The sequence below is a fragment of the Mobula birostris genome, chromosome 2, assembly GCF_030028105.1.
Source record: "Mobula birostris isolate sMobBir1 chromosome 2, sMobBir1.hap1, whole genome shotgun sequence".
NCBI classification, from domain to species: Eukaryota; Metazoa; Chordata; class Chondrichthyes; order Myliobatiformes; family Myliobatidae; genus Mobula; species Mobula birostris.
In genome coordinates this window covers 69,359,293-69,378,096 of record NC_092371.1, presented here as the reverse complement: position 1 = coordinate 69,378,096, position 18,804 = coordinate 69,359,293, and the positions used below count along the sequence as shown (strand labels likewise).

The 18,804-nt window shown below is 44.9% G+C and overlaps 1 protein-coding gene across 7 annotated transcripts in view; it reads right to left on the bottom strand.

Moving 5' to 3' along the window:
• slc2a10 (solute carrier family 2 member 10) overlaps positions 1–18,804 on the bottom strand; it is a 61,953-nt gene that overhangs the window by 38,843 nt on the left and 4,306 nt on the right. For 6 of the 7 annotated variants that reach the window (XM_072242584.1, XM_072242577.1, XM_072242549.1 and 3 more), the window contains one exon: positions 6,307–6,449. In XM_072242584.1, coding sequence (XP_072098685.1) covers positions 6,307–6,337 — 31 coding nt within the window. In that variant the 5' untranslated portion in view covers positions 6,338–6,449. Of the gene's footprint in view, positions 1–6,306; positions 6,450–16,919; positions 16,955–18,804 lie in introns of those variants that run through there. The other variant, XM_072242605.1, reaches the window with a different exon arrangement.

Below are 18,804 nucleotides of genomic sequence, written 5' to 3'. Positions count from 1 at the left end.
AAAATAGGCACCCCGCAGGGCTATGTGCTGAGCCCTATGCTCTACACACTCTTCACACATGACTGCATCCCCATTTACACCTCCAACTCCATAATTAAATTTGCGGACGATACCACAGTGGTTGGCCTGATCTCCGACAAGGATGAAACAGCCTCCAGGCTTGAGGTGGATCATGTGACGGAGTGGTGTAAGGACAACGACCTGGTCCTTAACACTTCTAAAACAAAAGAAATGATCATTGACTTCAGGAGATCAAAGGACAGAGTACACACCCTCCTCTATATACATGGAGAGGTAGTGGAAAGTGTGGAAAAACTAAAGTTCCTTGGAGTTATGTTCTCAATACAGCTGACATGGACCACCAACACCTTGCTGCTTGTAAAAAAGGCACAACAAAGACTCTTCCTCAGAAAGCTGAAACAGGCCAAACTCCCACAGAAGCTGTTGCTTAACTTCTACAGAAGCACAATTGAAACCATCCTGACCAACAGCGCCACCGTGTGGTATGCCAGCTGCACAGCCGCTGAGCGACAAGACCTGCATCGCGTGGTGAAGGCGGCCCAGCGAATTGTCAGGATGGGGCTCCCAGGACTGGATATCATCTATTCCAGCAGACTCAGGAGGAAAGCAATCAGCATAACCAGAGACACCACACACCCCGGCCACTCCCTGTTTGACCCACTGCCGTCCAGCAAAAGGTTCGGGACAATAAAAGCCAGAACAAATAGACTGAGGAACAGCTTCTATCCCAGAGCTGTGGCCTCCATCCCACCACTCCCACAGAACAATGACTGAAACTGAGCACACACAAGGACTCAAACACTTGCACTAATGGCACTTTGTGCAGTACTGTGATATTCTGGTGCTGCTGCTGCTTATATTCTGCTACTTATCTATTTAATACTGTTTTTCTATTACTGTCTTGTTTTTATCTACCGCTTTATTTAATTGCCCGAGAGGAAGCCAAACAGAGTTTCATTGCACCTATGTATAATGACAATAAAGATCATTCAATTCAATTCAATTATTATTTCTCTGACCTCATTTTCTAGTGGTTATATATCCACTCTCACCTCTCTTTTATTTTTCACATACTTGAAAAAGCTTTTACTACCCACTTTGATATTGTTTGCTAGCTTGCTTTCATATTTCATCTTTTCCCTCCTGATGATTCTTTTAGTTGCTCTCTGTAGGTTTTTCAAACTTCCCAATCCTCTGTCTTCCGACTAATTCTTGCTTTGTTGTATGACCTCTCTTTTGCTTTTACATTAGCTTTGACTTCCCATGTCAGCCACCGTGTATTATTTTACCATCTGAATACTTCTTCATTTTTGGAATACATCTATCCTGCCTTGGCTGTTCTGTTGTCATCCCTCCCAGCAGCTCCTTCCAATTAACTTGGCCAACTCCTCTGTCATACAACTGTTATTTCCTTTACTGCACTGAAGTTCTGCTATGTCAGACTTCACTTTCTCCCTATCAAATTTCAGGTTGAACTCATTCATATTGTGATCATTGCCTCCTAAGGGTTCTTTTACCATAAGCTCCCTAATCACCTCCAGTTCATTACATGACACCCAATCCAGTATAGCTGATCCACTGGTAGGCTCGGCGACAAACTACTCTAAAAAGCTATCTTGTAGGCATTCAGCAAACTCACTCTCTTGAGATCCATTACCAACCTGATTTTTCCAATTGACCTGCATGTTGAAATCTCCCATGACTATCATAACAATAGCCTTTTGGTATGCCTTTTCTATTTCCCATTGACAGGAAACTCAGAGACCTCGGCCTTGACCCTGCCTTGTGCAGCTGGATCCTGGACTTCCTGTCAGACCTTTGAAACTTTTAAATAGAAGTCCCTCTATTCTGAGGACGTGTCCTCTGGTCTTAGGTTCTCCAACCATAGGAAACATCCTCTCCACATCCACTCTATCAAGGCCTTTCACCATTCGATAGGTTTCAATGAAGTCACCCCTCATTCTTCCGAATTCTTGCGAATACAGACCCAGAGACATCAGCCACTCTTTTAATGACAAGCCACTCAATCCTGGAATCATTTTCGTGAATCTCCTTTAAACCCTCCCCAGTCTCAGCACATCCTTTCCAAGAAAAGAAGCCCAAACCTGATCACAATACCCCAAGTGAGGCCTCACCACTGCATTATAAAGTTTCAACATTACATCCTTGCATTTATATTCTAGTCCTCTTGAAATGAATGCCAACATTGAATTTGCCTTCCTCACCACAGACTCAACCTGCAAATCAGCTTTTAGAGAATCCTGTATAATCCTCATTTTTTTGTATATCCTCTCCAGTTAGAAAATAGTCAAACCTTTGAATTCTTTTACCAAAGTGCATGACCATACACTTCCCGACACTGTATTCCATTTGCCATTTCTTTGCCCATTCTCCTAATCTGTCTAAGTCTTTCTGTAGCCTCTCTACTTCCTCAAAACTACCTGCCCCTCCACCTATCTTCATATCGTCTGCAAACTTTGCAACAAAACCATCATTCCATCATCCAAATCATTGACACTTAACGCAAAAAGAACTAGTCCCCCAGCCACAAAAGGCTCCCTCTAATACCACTCTTTGCCTCCTGCCAATCAGCCACTGCTTTACCCATGCTGGAATCTTTCCTCTTATACTATGGGTTTGTAATCTGTTAAACAGCCTCATGTATGACATCTTGTCAAGACCTTCTGAAAATCCAAGTACACAACATCAACTGATTCTCCTTTGTTCTATCCTGCTTGTTGTTTCTTTAAAAAATTCCAACAGATTTGTCAGAAAAGACTTCCCTTCGATGAAACCATTCTGACTATGGCCTATTTTACCTTGTGCCTCCAAGTACCCTGACACCTCATCTTTGATAATCAACTGAAGCATCTTCCCAACCACTGAGGTCAGACTAACTGCCCCATAGTTTCCTTTCTTCTGCCTCTCTCCTTTCTTGAAGAGTGGGATGACATTTGCAATTTTCCAGTCTTCAGGAACCATTCCAGAATCTAGTGATTCTTGAAAGATCATAACTAATGCCTCCACAATCCCTTCAGCCATCTCTGTCAGAACTCTGGGGTGTAGACCATCTGGTCGAGGTGAAATATTTACCTTCAGACCTTTTCAGTTTCTCAAGAACGTTCTCTCTAGTTATAGTAGCTTCACACACTTCATGCCCCCTTATATCTGAAACTTCCACCATACTGCTAATGTCTTACACAGTGAAGACTGATGCAAAATACTTATTCAGTTCATCCACCATTACCTTGTCCCCCTTTACTATCTCTCCAGCATCATTTTCCAGTGGGTTCAATATCCACTCTTGCCTCTTTTACACTTTATTTATCTAAAGAAACTTTTGATATCCTCTTTAAAATTATTGGCTGGCTTACTTTCGTATTCCATCTTTACCCTCTCAATGACTTTTTTAGTTGCCTTCTGTTGGTTTTTAAAAGCTTCCCAATCCTCTAACTTCCCACAAATCTTTGTTCTATTGTATGCCCTCTCTTTAGCTTTTATTTCATTGATGTTCAGAGAATCTGCGGTGCAAGCATTGGTCACCATGTTTCCTACACTGACTATACAGCATCTGTAAGGGAAATCCGGACAACTTCAGGTGTGAAGCAATAAGCTTGAAATGTACGGTATGCGTAAAGCAATAGATACAATCCATGCTATTTTTTGTATGCTGCCCTGCAAGAGTGTCAAAGTTTCTGGAGAGAAGGCAGGAGAATGGAATTCGGAAGAAAAATACATCAGCCATGATTGAATAGAGAAGCAGACTCAATGGGCCAAATAGCCTAATTTTGCTCTGTGTCTTTTGATCTTGTCAGCCTACAACACAATTGACGTGTATTGTTCATTCCTAACTGGACTGAGGGGGTAGTGATGAAGAAATGGCAATAAACTTAAGTCAGTAAAGTCGCTGGAGTTCCAATGAAACTGCTGTCCTCATTTCCTCTAAGTTCAGAGGTCAATAATTTGGGAGGAGCTGTCAAATAAACCTTGATGATCTAGAACAGTTATTTTGTAAATTAACCCCACTGGTGCTGGAAAAAAAGGAATATGTACAGTGGTGGACTGGATACCAATTAGGTGGGGCTGCCTTGCACCAGAAGGTGCCACATATCCTCAGTGTTGGTGTTGTTCATTTACACGACTTGTGACGCATTGGGCATTTGTGTGTGTGCGTATCTTTTACAAGGCCGAGTTGCTTGCTCGGTGCTCAACCCAGCATGGATGGAAAGTGTGCAGAGGGCCAGCCAAATTCGAATCCAGGACTATCTGCCTCAGTCCTGTGCTGATGCCACTACACCACCGGCCATCAGTCAGTGTTGTTGGGGGAAAGCAAGATGCTGGAGGAACTCAGATGATCAGCCACGACCCATAGAGAGAAATGGGCAGTCAGCCATTCAGCCTGAGACCCCTCACCTGGACTGTATGTGGAATGAAATCCCATCCAGACAAATGGTTAATCAAGAACACCAACTGTGCCTGGCCTACTAAATTCCTCCAGCAATTGGTATGTTGCTCCAGATTCCAGCACCTGCTGTCCCTTGTATCTTCAGATGAGATTGCAAATGGAATATATTCAGGATCTGAATTGTGTCAGGGTAAGGCAGGCATCACAGTACAGCCAGAACCAGACCAGAGTGGTCTTTGACCTGAAATGTTGATTCCTCTCGACACAAATAAGACCATAAGATATGGGAGCAGAATTAGGCCATTTGGCCCATCAAGTCTGCTCTAGCATTACAACATGGCTGACTTACTATCCCTCTCAACACCATTCTTTTGCTTTCTCCCCACAGCCTTTGACACCTTTGCTAACCTTTCAACTTCCACTTTAAATATACCCAATGACTTGGCAATGACAGCCACTTTTGGCAATGAAGTCCACAGATTCACCACCCTCTGGTGAAAGAAATTCCTCCTCATCTCTGTTCTAAAGGAACATCCTTCTATTTTGAGGCTGTGCCCTCTAGTTCTAGAATCCCCTACTACAGGAAACATTGTCCCTATGTCCACTGTTTCTAGGCCTTTCAATATTTGGTAGGCCTCAGTGTGATCCTCCCCCCCCACCCCCATTCTTCTAAACTCCAGCGGGTACAGGCCCAATGGAAACGCATACAATAAGTTCAGACAACCAGAGTCCAGAAGACAAGAAACTGTGCAAATACAAAAAAAGGAAAAAAAAGCAATAACAATGATAAGTAACTAAGCAATAAATATCAAGAACATAAGTTTTAGGGTCCTTAAAAGTGAGTCCATAGGTTGTGGAATCATTTCAGTGCTGTGGTGAGTGAAGTTATCCCCTCTGCTTCAAGAGCCTGATGGTTGAGGGGTAATAACTGTTCCTGAACCTGGTGATGTGGGACTTGAGGCTCCTGTACCTCCTTCCTGATGACAGAGCATGGGCTGGATGGTGGGGGTCCTTGATGATGGATGATGCTTTCTTAGAACAGCGCTCCTTATGACTGTGCTCAGTGGTGGGGAGTACTTTACCCGCGATGGACTGGGCCATATCCACTACGTTTTGCAGGATTTTCCATTCAAGGGTATTGGTGTTCCCATACCAGGCTGTGATGCAACCAGTCAGTATACTCTCCAGCACACATCTGTAGAACCTACAGAACCTATAGAAGTTCTAGGATTTTGTGATTTAAGTCAGATTTCCACCATTTGTGATATTATTCTGCTTGCGTTCTTGTTATCTGTCTTGCTGTGTGAGAGGCAAATGACATCAGCAATGTAAATACAACAACAAGAATGGTAACAGGTGCACAAATTTCTTCTCCTTAATTTTCCTTCCTCTAGTTCTTTCATTAGACAGATCATACCCATTCCCAAAGCAGCAGGTCAGCACTAATAAACGCTCAACTCATCTACCAACACTCTTGAGAATCTAAAGCAGCAACAACCTGTTCTAATTTGTTTAGTAACAAGGAAAGATCGTTAGATGCACACAAAATATATCATGAAGTTTATCAAATTCAAACTGTGAATCAGTTAATTAAGCCCACCACCCCTAATGGGACATAGGCTACCGAGAGCAGCTCCCCAGTGTCCTCTGTCCGGGGCCAGTCTTTCAAGTTGCCGCCCGGGTGTAGCCCACCTTCAAAGATCCTTCCTCTCCCAGGGATGGAGTCTTTGGAGCTTCTGTTGTTGTTTCTGAAGCTCTGGGTTTTTACAGGATGGGGCTGCGAGCCCCGTGCCCCGCCCTCCTCCTTTCACAGCCGAGCCTGGGACCATCTGCAGCAGAGTTAAACTGTGAAACAGCTCGGTGAAAAACATTCCACTTACCCATCTCCTGGTGAGAGCAGCGCCACCTCATCCCGACTAATACCCAGGTGAAATGGTTTCTCCAGAGCCTCTAATCTTTCTCTGTAGCTCATATATCATTAATATCAAAACAAGGTAGGTGCTGGAAATAAGACAGGAAACATCTGTGGAAAGAGAAACAGATTAAAGGTTAATTTATTTATCACATGTTCATTGAAACATGCAGTGAAATATATTGTTTTGCATCAAATCAGCGAGGATTAAACTGGGCACCTTGCAAATGTTGCCACACTTCCAGTGCCAACATATCATGCCCACAACTCACTAGCCCTAACTGTAGGTCTTTGGACTCTGGGAGGAAACCAGAGCACCCAGAGAAAACCCACACGGTCATGGGGAGAACATGCAAACTCCTTACAGACAGCGACAAGAATTGGAGCCCCGATCTTACAACTGGGTCTGGAAAGTCTTGAGCTAACCATTACACTGCTGTGCCTGAGTGCTTTTTCATCATTAGTACTTAAAATTATCCTGTTCGGTGGGCTTTATTCCTTGGAACTTAGAATGCTGAGGGGAGATTTGATCGAGGTACACAAAATTATGGGGGGCAAAGATGGGCTAAATGCAAGCAGGTTTTTTCCACTGAGGTTGGGTGGGACTACAACCAAAGGTCATGTGTTAAGGGTGAAAGGTGAAAAGTTTAAGGGGAACACGAGGGGAAACTTCTTCACTCAGAAGGTCATGAGAGTGTGGAACAAGCAGCCAGCACAAGTTGTCTATGTGAGCTCGATTTCATCGTTTAAGGAAAGTTTAGATAGTGGAGGGCTATGGTCCTGGTGCAGGTCGATGGGAGTAGGTAGTATAAATGGCTCAGCATAGACTAGATAGGCTAAGGGGCCTGTTACTGTGCTATACTCCTCTATGATTCTATGACTCCAATATACAGACTATTCTTATTAATCTCTGTTATCTGAACATTTTGCTCTTTAATGCCAGCAGGAAGAAAAAATGAAGATTGACAAGTGACATAATGGGAACCACTAGAAAATGACTTGAGGAATATCAAAGAGATTTGTCACCGAGGCAACCAATGGCTTCATTAATCAGTGTTTCATTAAGACCTACTGAGGACAAGTGGTAGCACAGCAAATTATGAAAGCAATGTGATATGCATGAAGTTCATTATTGGCAATGGGATCAGTACACATCAGAACATCAAAGTGTCCAACCTCACCTGCCTTTGCTGGACACCAAGGGTACAGTTTCCATAGAAACCAAAAGCAGACGCATGGACCAATCCAGTGTAAAGTTTGATTTACTTAGTCATTTCATTTTAAAGAGAAAATATCTAATAATGATCAGTCATCAATACTGATTTTGTCTGCACTTGACAGCAAATCCCTTGGGGGTTAGTTAAACATATTGAGGTTAGTTAGACATGCAGCCCTGGATCCTTATTTTAGAGTTATTGTTAACATGCAACACAGCATCATTGTTCTCATAAATTTCATGTATGAAAAATAATACATATGTCAGAAGGGAAATTGGGAGCCCTGAGGATCTCAAACAATAGGAATCAAGACTGCAGTATTCTTACAGTAGGAGACAAAAGCTGAAAAAAATCTCATGGTGTGAGACTAAAGCTGTAGTATCTCGCACTGTGGGGTAATAAAGGCTAGTCCACCACTGAGTCAGGCAGTGCATTCCACGCTCCAACCACTCTCTGAGTAAAAAACCTTCCTCTAATATCCCCCTTGAACTTCCCACCTCTTGCCATAGAGGGAGTACAAAGAAGGTTCACCAGATTGATTCCTGGGATGGCAGGACTTCCATATGAAGAAAGACTGGATGAACTTGGCTTGTACTTGTTGGAATTTAGAAGATTAAGGGGGGATCTGATTGAAACATATAAAATCCTAAAGGGATTGGACAGGCTAGATGCAGGAAGATTGTTCCCGATGTTGAGGAAGTCCAGAACGAGGGGTCACAGATTGAGGATTGAGGATAAGGGGGAAGCCTTTTAGGACAGAGATTAGGAAAAACTTCTTCACACAGAGAGTGGTGAATCTGTGGAATTCTCTGCCACAGGAAACAGTTGAGGCCAGTTCATTGGCTATATTTAAGAGGGAGTTAGATATGGCCCTTGTGGCTATGGGGATCGGGGGTATGGAGGGAAGGCTGGTGCAGGGTTCTGAGTTGGATGATCAACCATGATCATAATAAATGGCGGTGCAGGCTCGAAGGGCCGAATGGCCTACTCCTGCACCTATTTTCTATGTTTCTATGTTAACTTAAAGCCATGTCCTCTTGTATTGAGCAGTGGTACCCTGGGGAAGAGGCGCTGGAATGCACTCTATCTATTCCTCTTATCATCTTGTACATCTCTATCATGTCTCCTCTCATCCTCCTTCTCTCCAAAGAGTAAAGCCCTAGCTCCCTTAATCTCTGATCATAATGCATACTTTCTAAACCAGGCAGCATCCTGGTAAATCTCCTCTGTACCCTTTCCAATGCTTCCACATCCTTCCTATAGTGAGGTGACCAGAACTGGACACAGTACTCCAAGTGTGGCCGAACCAGAGTTTTATAGAGCTGCATCATTACATCGCGACTCTTAAACTCTATCCCTCGACTTATGAAAGCTAACACCCCATAAGCTTTCTTAACTACCCTATCCAGCTGTGAGGCAACTTTCAGGGATCTGTGGACATGTACCCCGAGATCCCTCTGCTCCTCCACACTACCAAGTATCCTGCCATTTACTTTGTACTCTGCCTTGGAGTTTGTCCTTCCAAAGTGTACCACCTCACATTCTCCGGGTTGAACTCCATCTGCCACTTCTCAGCCCACTTCTGCATCCTATCAAAGTCTCTCTGCAATCTTTGACAATCCTCTACACTATCTACAACACCACCAACCTTTGTGTCGTCTGCAAACTTGCCAACCCACCCTTCTAACCCCACATCCAGGTCGTTAATAAAAATCAAGAGAAGTACAGGTCCCAGAACAGATCCTCGTGGGACACCACTAGTCACAATCCTCCAATCTGAATGTACTCCCTCCACCACCACCCTCTGCCTTCTGCAGGCAAGCTAATTCTGAATCCACCTGGCCAAACTTCCCTGGATCCAATGCCTTCTAACTTTCTGAATAAGCCTACCGTGTGGAACCTTGTCAAATGACTTACTAAAATCCATATAGATCACATCCACTGCACTACCTTCATCTATATGCCTGCTCACCTCCTCAAAGAACTCTATCAGGCTTGTTAGACACGATCTGCCCTTCACAAAGCCATGCTGACTGTCCCTGATCAGACCATGATTCTCTAAATGCCTACAGATCCTATCTCTAAGAATTTTTTCCAACAGCTTTCCCACCACAGACATAAGGCTCACTGGTCTATAATTACCCGGACTATCCCTACTACCTTTATTGAACAAGGGAACAACATTCGCCTCCCTCCAATCCTCCGGTACCATTCCCGTGGACAACGAGGACATAAAGATCCTAGCCAGAGGCTCAGCAATCTCTTCTCTCGCCTCGTGGAGCAGCCTGGGGAATATTCCGTCAGGCCCCAGGGACCTATCTGTCCTAATGTATTTTAACAACTCCAACACCTCCTCTCCCTTAATATCAACATGCTCCAGAACATCAACCTCACTCATATTGTCCTCACCATCATCAAGTTCCATCTCATTGGTGAATACCGAAGAGAAGTATTCATTGAGGACCTCACTCACTTCCACAGCCTCCAGGCACATCTTCCCACCTTTATCTCTAATCGGTCCTACCTTCACTCCTGTCATCCTTTTTTTCTTCACATAATTGAAGAATGCCTTGGGGTTTTCCTTTACCCTACTCCCCAAGGCCTTCTCATGCCCCCTTCTTGCTCTTCTCAGCCCCTTCTTAAGCTCCTTTCTTGCTTCCCTATATTCCTCAATAGACCCATCTGATCCTTGCTTCCTAAACCTCATGTATGCTGCCTTCTTCCACCTGACTAGATTTTCCACCTCACTTGTCACCCATGGTTCCTTCACCCTACCATTCTTTATCTTCCTCACCGGGACAAATTTATCCCTTACATCCCGCAAGAGATCTCTAAACATCGACCACATGTCCATAGCACATTTCATCCCAATTCACACCCGCAAGTTCTAGCCTTATAGCCTCATAATTTGCCTTTCCCCAATTAAAAATTTTCCTGTCCTCTTTGATTCTATCCTTTTCCATTATAATTATAAAGGCCAGGGAGCGGTGGTCACTGTCCCCCAGATGCTCACCCACTGAGAGATCTGTGACTTGACACGGTTCATTACCTAGTACTAGATCTAGTATGGCATTTCCCCTGGTCAGCCTGTCCACATAATGTGACAGGAATCCATCCTGGACACACTTAACAAACTCTGCCCCATCTAAACCCTTGGAACTAATCAGGTGCCGATCAATATGGCAGGGGGTGGCACAGGTCCAGGCACACCCAGCCTTGAGACACCAGGCAAGGTCATTTGATTCCAAACAATTGGTTTATTGATCATTACAGAATGTCCCTCTGGTGCTCCCTGCTCCCTCCCTTCTCCCTTCCCCTTTTCCCATCCATGATTCCCGTCTTCCTACTCCCTTCCCACTCTCCGTCCACAACAGAGACCCATATCAGAATCAGGTTTATCATCGCTCACTTATGTCAGGAGATTTGTTTTTTGTTTGTGGCAGTAGTACAGTGCAATACATAAAATTACTTGTGTACAATGCAAAAATCTTAGACACCCTAATTATATACTATATATGTGTATAAGACTTTGGCACAGTACTGTAAATCAGCCATGATCAAAATGCGGAGCAGACTTGATGTTCCAAATGGCCTAATTCTGATCCTATGTCTTATGGTCTTATGGGTTGAGTGTTGGAGGTAGGATAGATCCTACAACGAGTAATGGAGCTTGATAAATCTCTGCCACGTTCTCCTAATTAAGTTCCTACTGCTGGAGTAACAGAAGTGTATTGATTAATGTGAGGAAAGAAAGGGGGGGAAACAATTTGAGGAAAACCTGGAACCCTCCTTTTGCCACAGCTGTTTTTATATAGCATCTTTGGTCGACTGAACAGACTCAAGAGTTTGACAGAATGCAAACTGCCCCTTCAGCTAAACTCATCCACACCAACCAAGTTGCCTGACCAGCACCGTTTTCCTACATTTGGCCCACTTCCCTCTAAACTTTCGCTACACACAAACCTGTTTCAATTTGAGGGCGACAGAAGTGAGAAGGATCAGCTGTTTGAGTGGTGTCGCAACAACAACTTTGTACTCAGCGTCAGTAAGACCAAAGGATTGTTTGTGGACTTCAGGAGGGGTAGAATGACAGAACACACACCAGTCCTTATCAAAGGGTCAGAAGTGAAAAGTGTGAGCAGTTTCAAGTTCCTGGGTGTTAACATCTCTGAGGATCTATCCTGGGCACAACATATCGACGCAGTTACAAAGACTGCACAACAGTGCCTACATTTCATTAGGAGTTTGAGGAGATTTGGTGTCTCACCAAACTCAATCACAAATTTCTGCAGATCTACAGATGTACTGTGGACAGCTTTCTAACTGTCTGCATCACTGCCTGGTATGGGGTGGGGGGGCTACTGCACAGGATCAAAGTAAGCTGCAGAGAGTTGTAAAGTTAGTCAGTTTCACCATAGGTACTAGCCTGTGTAATATCCAAGTCATCTTCGAGGGGCAGTGTCTCAGAAAGGCAGTGCCCATCATTTCCGACCCCTGCCACCCTCACATGCCCTCTTATCATTGCTACCATCAAGAAAAAAGTACAGGAGCCTGAAGACAAATACTCAGAGATTCAGGAACAGCTTCTTCCCCTCTGTCATCAGGTTTCTGAATGGACATTGAACCCGTGAACACCACCTCACCACTTTTTCTTTTTTTCTCTCTCTTTTTGCGCTACTTATTTAACCTTTACCTATACGTGTGAGTGTGTGTGTGTGTGTATAATTTACTGTTTTTGTTATTATGTATTGCAATGTACTGCTGCCACATAACAACAATTTCACGACATATGCCAGTGATATTAAACCTGATTTTGATGATATTTTCAATATTGCAATTGTACCCAATTCTACAGTTTCCTCTGGCAGCTCATTCCACACAACAATGATCCCCCAATCCCCCTCAAGTCTCCTGTTAATTTTTCCCCTTCACCTTAAAGCTTCTTCCTCTAGTTTTAGACTGCCCTACCCTGGGACAGCCCAGCACATCTGTAGGTGTGAACGTTTCTCCATTGATAGCAGCAGGTGCAGAAAGGAGGCCTGGAAGATCACCCCAACCATAACCTGCTTCAGCTGTTTCTGTCTGGCAAATGGTACTGCATCATTAAAGCCAGGACTAACAGGCTATGGGACAGCTTCTTTCTACAAGCCAACAGACCCATAAATTCACATGTCTGTACATTGCAACTGAGTCATAACACAAAGATTTTTACTCCCTCACGTTGCGGGACAGATGTAAGATTTAAATAAATTCACTTCAATTCAATTGAAAAAGACAATTTGCCTCATCTACACCCCTCATGGATTTCATACATCTCTATAAGGTCACCTCTCTGCCTCCTACACTCCAACGGAAAAAAAACCCAGCCTGTACAATCCCTCCTTATAACTCAGATCCGATAATGTCCTTGTGAATTTTTTTTCTGCACCAAACCCTTTCCAGCTTAATGACATCCTTTCTATAGCTAGGTGACCAGAAGTGCACACAACTAGGAGACATATCCTCGCACCATCACCAAACTTCAGAAGAGACAGCAGGATAAGTACAGTGAAAAACAAGAGATTTGATGGGAACTTTATCAGGACCTTCAAAGAGCTCTGCTAATCCTGGTCACAAATTCCAAGGCAGCTGAACCAACCTAGGGGGGCACAGTGCTGCAAAAGTTGGTGCCACCACTGCATAACCCCAGCAGCTCAAGTCCCTATCTATTCCAAGGCGCTGTTTTTGATGAGGTTGCACAGATTTCCCAGCAACCATGTGGATTTCCTCTGGGTGCCCCAGTTTCCTCCAGTATACCAAAGACATCAAAGTCCACAATCAGATCCTTGAGTACAAGGGTGTGGTTATGACACCACTCAGCCATCTGATCTATCCCACTCCCGCACACTCCCTCACTCCCTCATCAGTCAGCAGGCAAAGCAGAGGTTCCACTCAGCCATCTGATCTATCCCACTCCCGCACACTCCCTCACTCCCTCATCAGTCAGCAGGCAAGGCAGAGGTTCACAGGTATCTGCCTGAGCTAGAAAAAAATGCTGCTAGAAAAGGATTTCGGCAACAGCACTTTAAAGGAATCCAGAGATGTTCAGCAGCTAAAAAATTATACAAAATTATGAGGGTAAGTGCAAGCAAGCTCTTTTCCGCTGAGGTTGGGTGAGACGAGAACTGGTCATGTTAGGAGTGAAAGATAAAATGCTTAAGGGGATCATGACGGTGACCTTCACTCAGAGGGCAGTGAGAGCAAGAAACGAGCTGCCAGCAGAGGTGGTGGATGTGGGTTTGACTTCAACACTTAAGAGAAATTTGGATAGGTACGTGGATGGGAGGGGTATGGAGAGTTATGGTCTGGGTGCAGGTCAATGGGACTGGGCAGAATAATAGTCTGGCACAGACTAGATAGGCCAAAGGGCCTGTTTCTGTGCTGTAGTGTTCTATGACTCTATGGCACAGTGGTGGGCAAGAGACATAAAATACAGCAGATGCTGAAATCTGGAGCAACAATCAAACTGCTCGGGGGAATGTCGTTTTTCCTCAAATTGTTTTCCCTCTTTCTTTCTTCACATTAACCAAAAAACCTCTGTTACTGTGGCAATAGACAACAGACAATAGACAACAGGTGCAGGAGTAGGCCATTCAGCCCTTCGAGCCAGCACCGCCATTCACTGTGATCGTAGCTGATCAACCACAATCAGTACCCCGTTCCTGCCTTCTCCCCATATAGTCATAGTCATACTTTATTGATCCCGGGGGAAACTGGTTTTTGTTACAGTTGCACAATAATAAATAGTAATAGAACCATAAAGTTAAATAGTAATATGTAAATTATGCCAGTAAATTATGAAATAAGTCCAGGACCAGCCTATTGGCTCAGGGTGTCTGACCCTCCAAGGGAGGAGTTGTAAAGTTTGATGGCCACAGGCAGGAATGACTTCCTATGACGCTCTGTGCTGCATCTTGGTGGAATGAGTCTCTGGCTGAATGTACTCCTGTGCCCACCCAGTACATTATGTAGTGGATGGGAGACATTGACCAAGATGGCATGAAACTTAGACAGCATCCTCTTTTCAGACACCACCGTGAGAGAGTCCAGTTCCATCCCTACAACATCACTGGTCTTACGAATGAGTTTGTTGATTCTGTTGGTGTCTGCTACCCTCAGCCTGCTGCCCCAGCACACAACAGCAAACATGATAGCACTGGCCACCACAAACTCGTAGAACATCCTCAACATCGTCCGGCAGATATTAAAGGACCTCAGTCTCCTCAGGAAATAGAGACGGTTCTGACCCTTCTTGTAGACAGCCTCAATGTTCTTTGACCAGTCCAGTTTATTGTCAATTCGTATCCCCAGGTATCTGTTATCCTCCACCATGTCCACACTGACCCCCTGGATGGAAACAGGGGTCACTGGTACCTTAGTTCTCCTCAGGTCTACCACCAGCTCCTTAGTCTTTTTCACATTAAGCTGCAGATAATTCTGCTCACACCATGTGACAAAGTTTCCTACCATAGACTTGTACTCAACCTCATCTCCCTTGCTGATGCATCCAACTATGGCAGAGTCATCCACAAACTTCTGAAGATGACAAGACTCTGTGCAGTACTTGAAGCCCGAGGTGTAAATGGTGAAGAGAAAGGGAGACAAGACAGTCCCCTGTGGAGCCCCAGTGCTGCTGATCACTCTGTCAGACACACAGTGTTGCAAGCACACATACTGTGGTCTGCCAGTCAGGTAATCAAGAATCCATGATACCAGGGAAGCATCCACCTGCATCGCTGTCAGCTTCTCCCCCAGCAGAGCAGGGCGGATGGTGCTGAACGCACTGGGGAAGTCAAAAAACATGACCCTCACAGTGCTCACTAGCTTGTCCAGGTGGGCATAGACACGGTTCAGCAGGTAGACGATGGCATCCTCAACTCCTAGTCGGGGCTGGTAGGCGAACTGGAGGGGATCTAAGTGTGGCCTGACCATAGGCCGGAGCAGCTCCAGAACAAGTCTCTCCAAGGTCTTCATGATGTGGGAGGTCAATGCCACCAGTCTGTAGTCATTGAGGCCGCTGGGGCGCGGCGTCTTCGGCACAGGGACGAGGCAGGACGTCTTCCACAGTACAGGAACCCTCCGGAGCCTCAGGATCAGGTTGAACACATGGCGAAGTACTCCACATAGCTGAGGGGCACAGGCTTTGAGCACCCTGGTACTGACAACATCCGGTCCTGCTGCCTTGCTTGGGTTGGGTTCTCACCTGTTCAGCTGTGAAGCCCACTGTGGTGGTTTCGTGTGGGGAAGGGGTATAGTCATGACAGCAGGGTGGGGGACTGTGAGGAGGGGAGAGTGGAATATGTGTTGGTTGGGGGCCGACAACAGATGGCTCATGTGGGGGATGGGCAGGGGTCACAATGTCAAATCTGTTAAAGAACAGGTTTAAGTTCGTTGGCCCTGTCCACACTGCCTTCAGCTCCTCTGTTGCTAGTTTGCGGAAACCCAGTGATGGTCCTCATCCCCCTCCAGACCTCTCTCATGTTGTTCTGCTGGAGTTTCCACTCAATCTTCCTCCAGTACCGGTCTTTAGCCTCCCTGATCCTGGCTTTCAGGTCCCTCTGTATTTCCCTCAGCTCCTCCCTATTTCCATCTCTAAATGCCCTCTTTTTAACATTCAGGATGTCCTTAATGTCCTTTGTCACCCATAGCTTGTTATTTGAATAACAAAGGACAGTTCTTGTCGGAGCATTGCAGTCCACACAGAAGTTAATGTAATCAGTGATGCATTCTGTGAGCCCATCAATATCCTCTCCGTGTGGCTCACAGAGTGCCTGCCTGTCTGTCACATCAAAACAACCCTGGAGCACCTCATAAGCCTCCTCTGACCATTTCCTCACTGTCCTCGAGGTTGCAGGTTTACTCTTCACCAGAGGCACATAGCAGGGTTTTAGATGCACCAGGTTGTGATCTGACCTTCCCAGTGGGGGGAAGAGGAGAGGAGCTGTATGCATCCTTAACGTTAGCGTACATCAAATCCAGAGTCCTCTCCCCTCTGGTTGTACAGCTCACACACTGCGTGAAGTTGGGCAGTGTTCTAGCCATGGTAACCTGGCTGAAGTCACCCGAGATGGTAATGAGGGCACTCGGTTGCTGGGTTTGTTACCTGGCTATGGCGGTGTAAATGATGTTACACGCTGACGTCGGGTTGGCAGAGGGAGGGATGTACACAATTGCATGCGAGATTTCCCTTGGCAAATAATATGGCCCGAGTCCAACAGCAAAAAGTTCAATATCCGGGTACAGGCACGTTCCTTGATTGTAATATGCCCAGGATTGCACCATCTGTTATTTACCAGAACCGCCAGCCCCCCTCCTTTACGCTTACCGCTCTCAGTGCAATTCCGGTCAGCTCGAACAGTCTGGAAGCCCTCTATGGAAATGCTTTGATCGGGTATGTCCTCGCGCAGCCACGTCTCAGTGAAGCACATGACACTGCTCTCCTGAAATGTTCTCTGACTCCTGACAAGCGCCGTCAGTTCATCCATTTTATTCCCCAGCGATCTCACATTTCCCATGATGAGAGAGGGGAGACACGACTTATAACTTCTCTTCTCCATAAGCCTCTGTTGTCTCGACCCGGTCCTCTTCCCTCGCCTCTTTGATCCCCCTCTGCATCCTCTGTGTGCTTTCCTCCAGATTTCAGCTGGGATGTCCGCTGCTCTGCTCAATAAACCAGCCGGCATGAGTGCAATCAATTGGTCCCTTGAATACACAATGCGGCCATCCTGCTGGCACGCTAACGAGACGTGTCTGAATGTAACTAATTCCAGCGCTAAAAAAACAAGTAAAACTCTCTCCACCAGCATGTTAGAGAGGGTGCAGCTTCAACGTGTTACCGTGAGAAAAAAATACAACAAATAACTAAGTTAAAAAGCTTAACACTACGGAGCAACTGTAACCAGCCGCATGCACGACCGGCACATGTGCACCATATCCCTCGACTCCGCTATCATTAAGAGCTCTATCTAACTCTTTCTTGAAAGCATCCAGAGAATTGGCCTCCACTGCCTTCTGAGGCAGAGCATTCCACAGATCCACAACTCTCTGGGTGAAAAAGTTTTTCCTCAACTCCATTCTAAATGGCCTACCCCTTATTCTTAAACTGTGGCCTCTGGTTCTGGACTCCCCCAACATCAGGAACATGTTTCCTGCCTCTAGTGTGTCCAATCCCTTAATAATCTTATATGTTTCAATCAGATCCCCTCTCATCCTCCTAAGTTCCAGTGTATACAAGTCCAGTCGCTCCAATCTTTCAACATCTGACAGTCCTGCCATCCCAGGAATTAACCTCGTGAATCTACGCTGCACTCCCTCAATAGCAAGAATGTCCTTCCTCAAGTCGGAATCTAACGACAGGAGTGAGCTAGAGATTTACCAGGCTCCATTGCTCAGTGTAGAATCTATCCAGCTTCATTATAGAGCTCTCTTTGGCCTGCTGCCATCAGGAAGAGGTACAGGAGCCCCAGGACTCACACACCAGTTTCAGGGACACTTATTGCCCCTCAAACATCAGGCTCTTGAACCAGAGAGGATACTTCATTCAACTTCACTTGCCCCATCATGGAATTGTTCCCGCAACCTATGGACTCACTTTCAAGGATTCTTCATCTCGAGTTCTCGATATTTATTACTTAGTTATTTATTACTACTATCTGTTTTTCTCTTTTTTTAATTTCCACAGTTTGTTGTATTTTGCACATTGGTTATTTGTTCGCCCTGTTGGGTGTGGTCTTCCAGTGATTCAATTATGGCTGTTGGATTTGCCTGCAAGGAAACAGAACTCAGGGTCCTATATGGTGACATATATGTACTTTGATAATCAATTTACTGTGAACTTTGAACTCAACATATGAAATATTGCAGCTTCAGTATTCCACCATGTGCAATTTTTTAGCCTCCATTATCCCCAACCTATAGACTCACTTATAGTCAACCTATTTCTATAACTTGTATTGTTTATTTACTTTTTGTTATTATTTGCACTATTTGTCTTCTTTTGCACATTGGTTGTTTGTCAAGTCTTTTATTTCTAGTTTTTCATAAATTCTGCTGTATTTCTTTATTTTCCTGTAAATGCTCGCAAGAAAATGAATCTAATGGTAACATATGATGAATTGTACTTTGAACTCGGAAGTGGCAAGCTATCTGGATACTGTATATGTCCTCATTGTGTGGTGAGTGGTAGGTAGATCATGCGGAGATCTACCTCA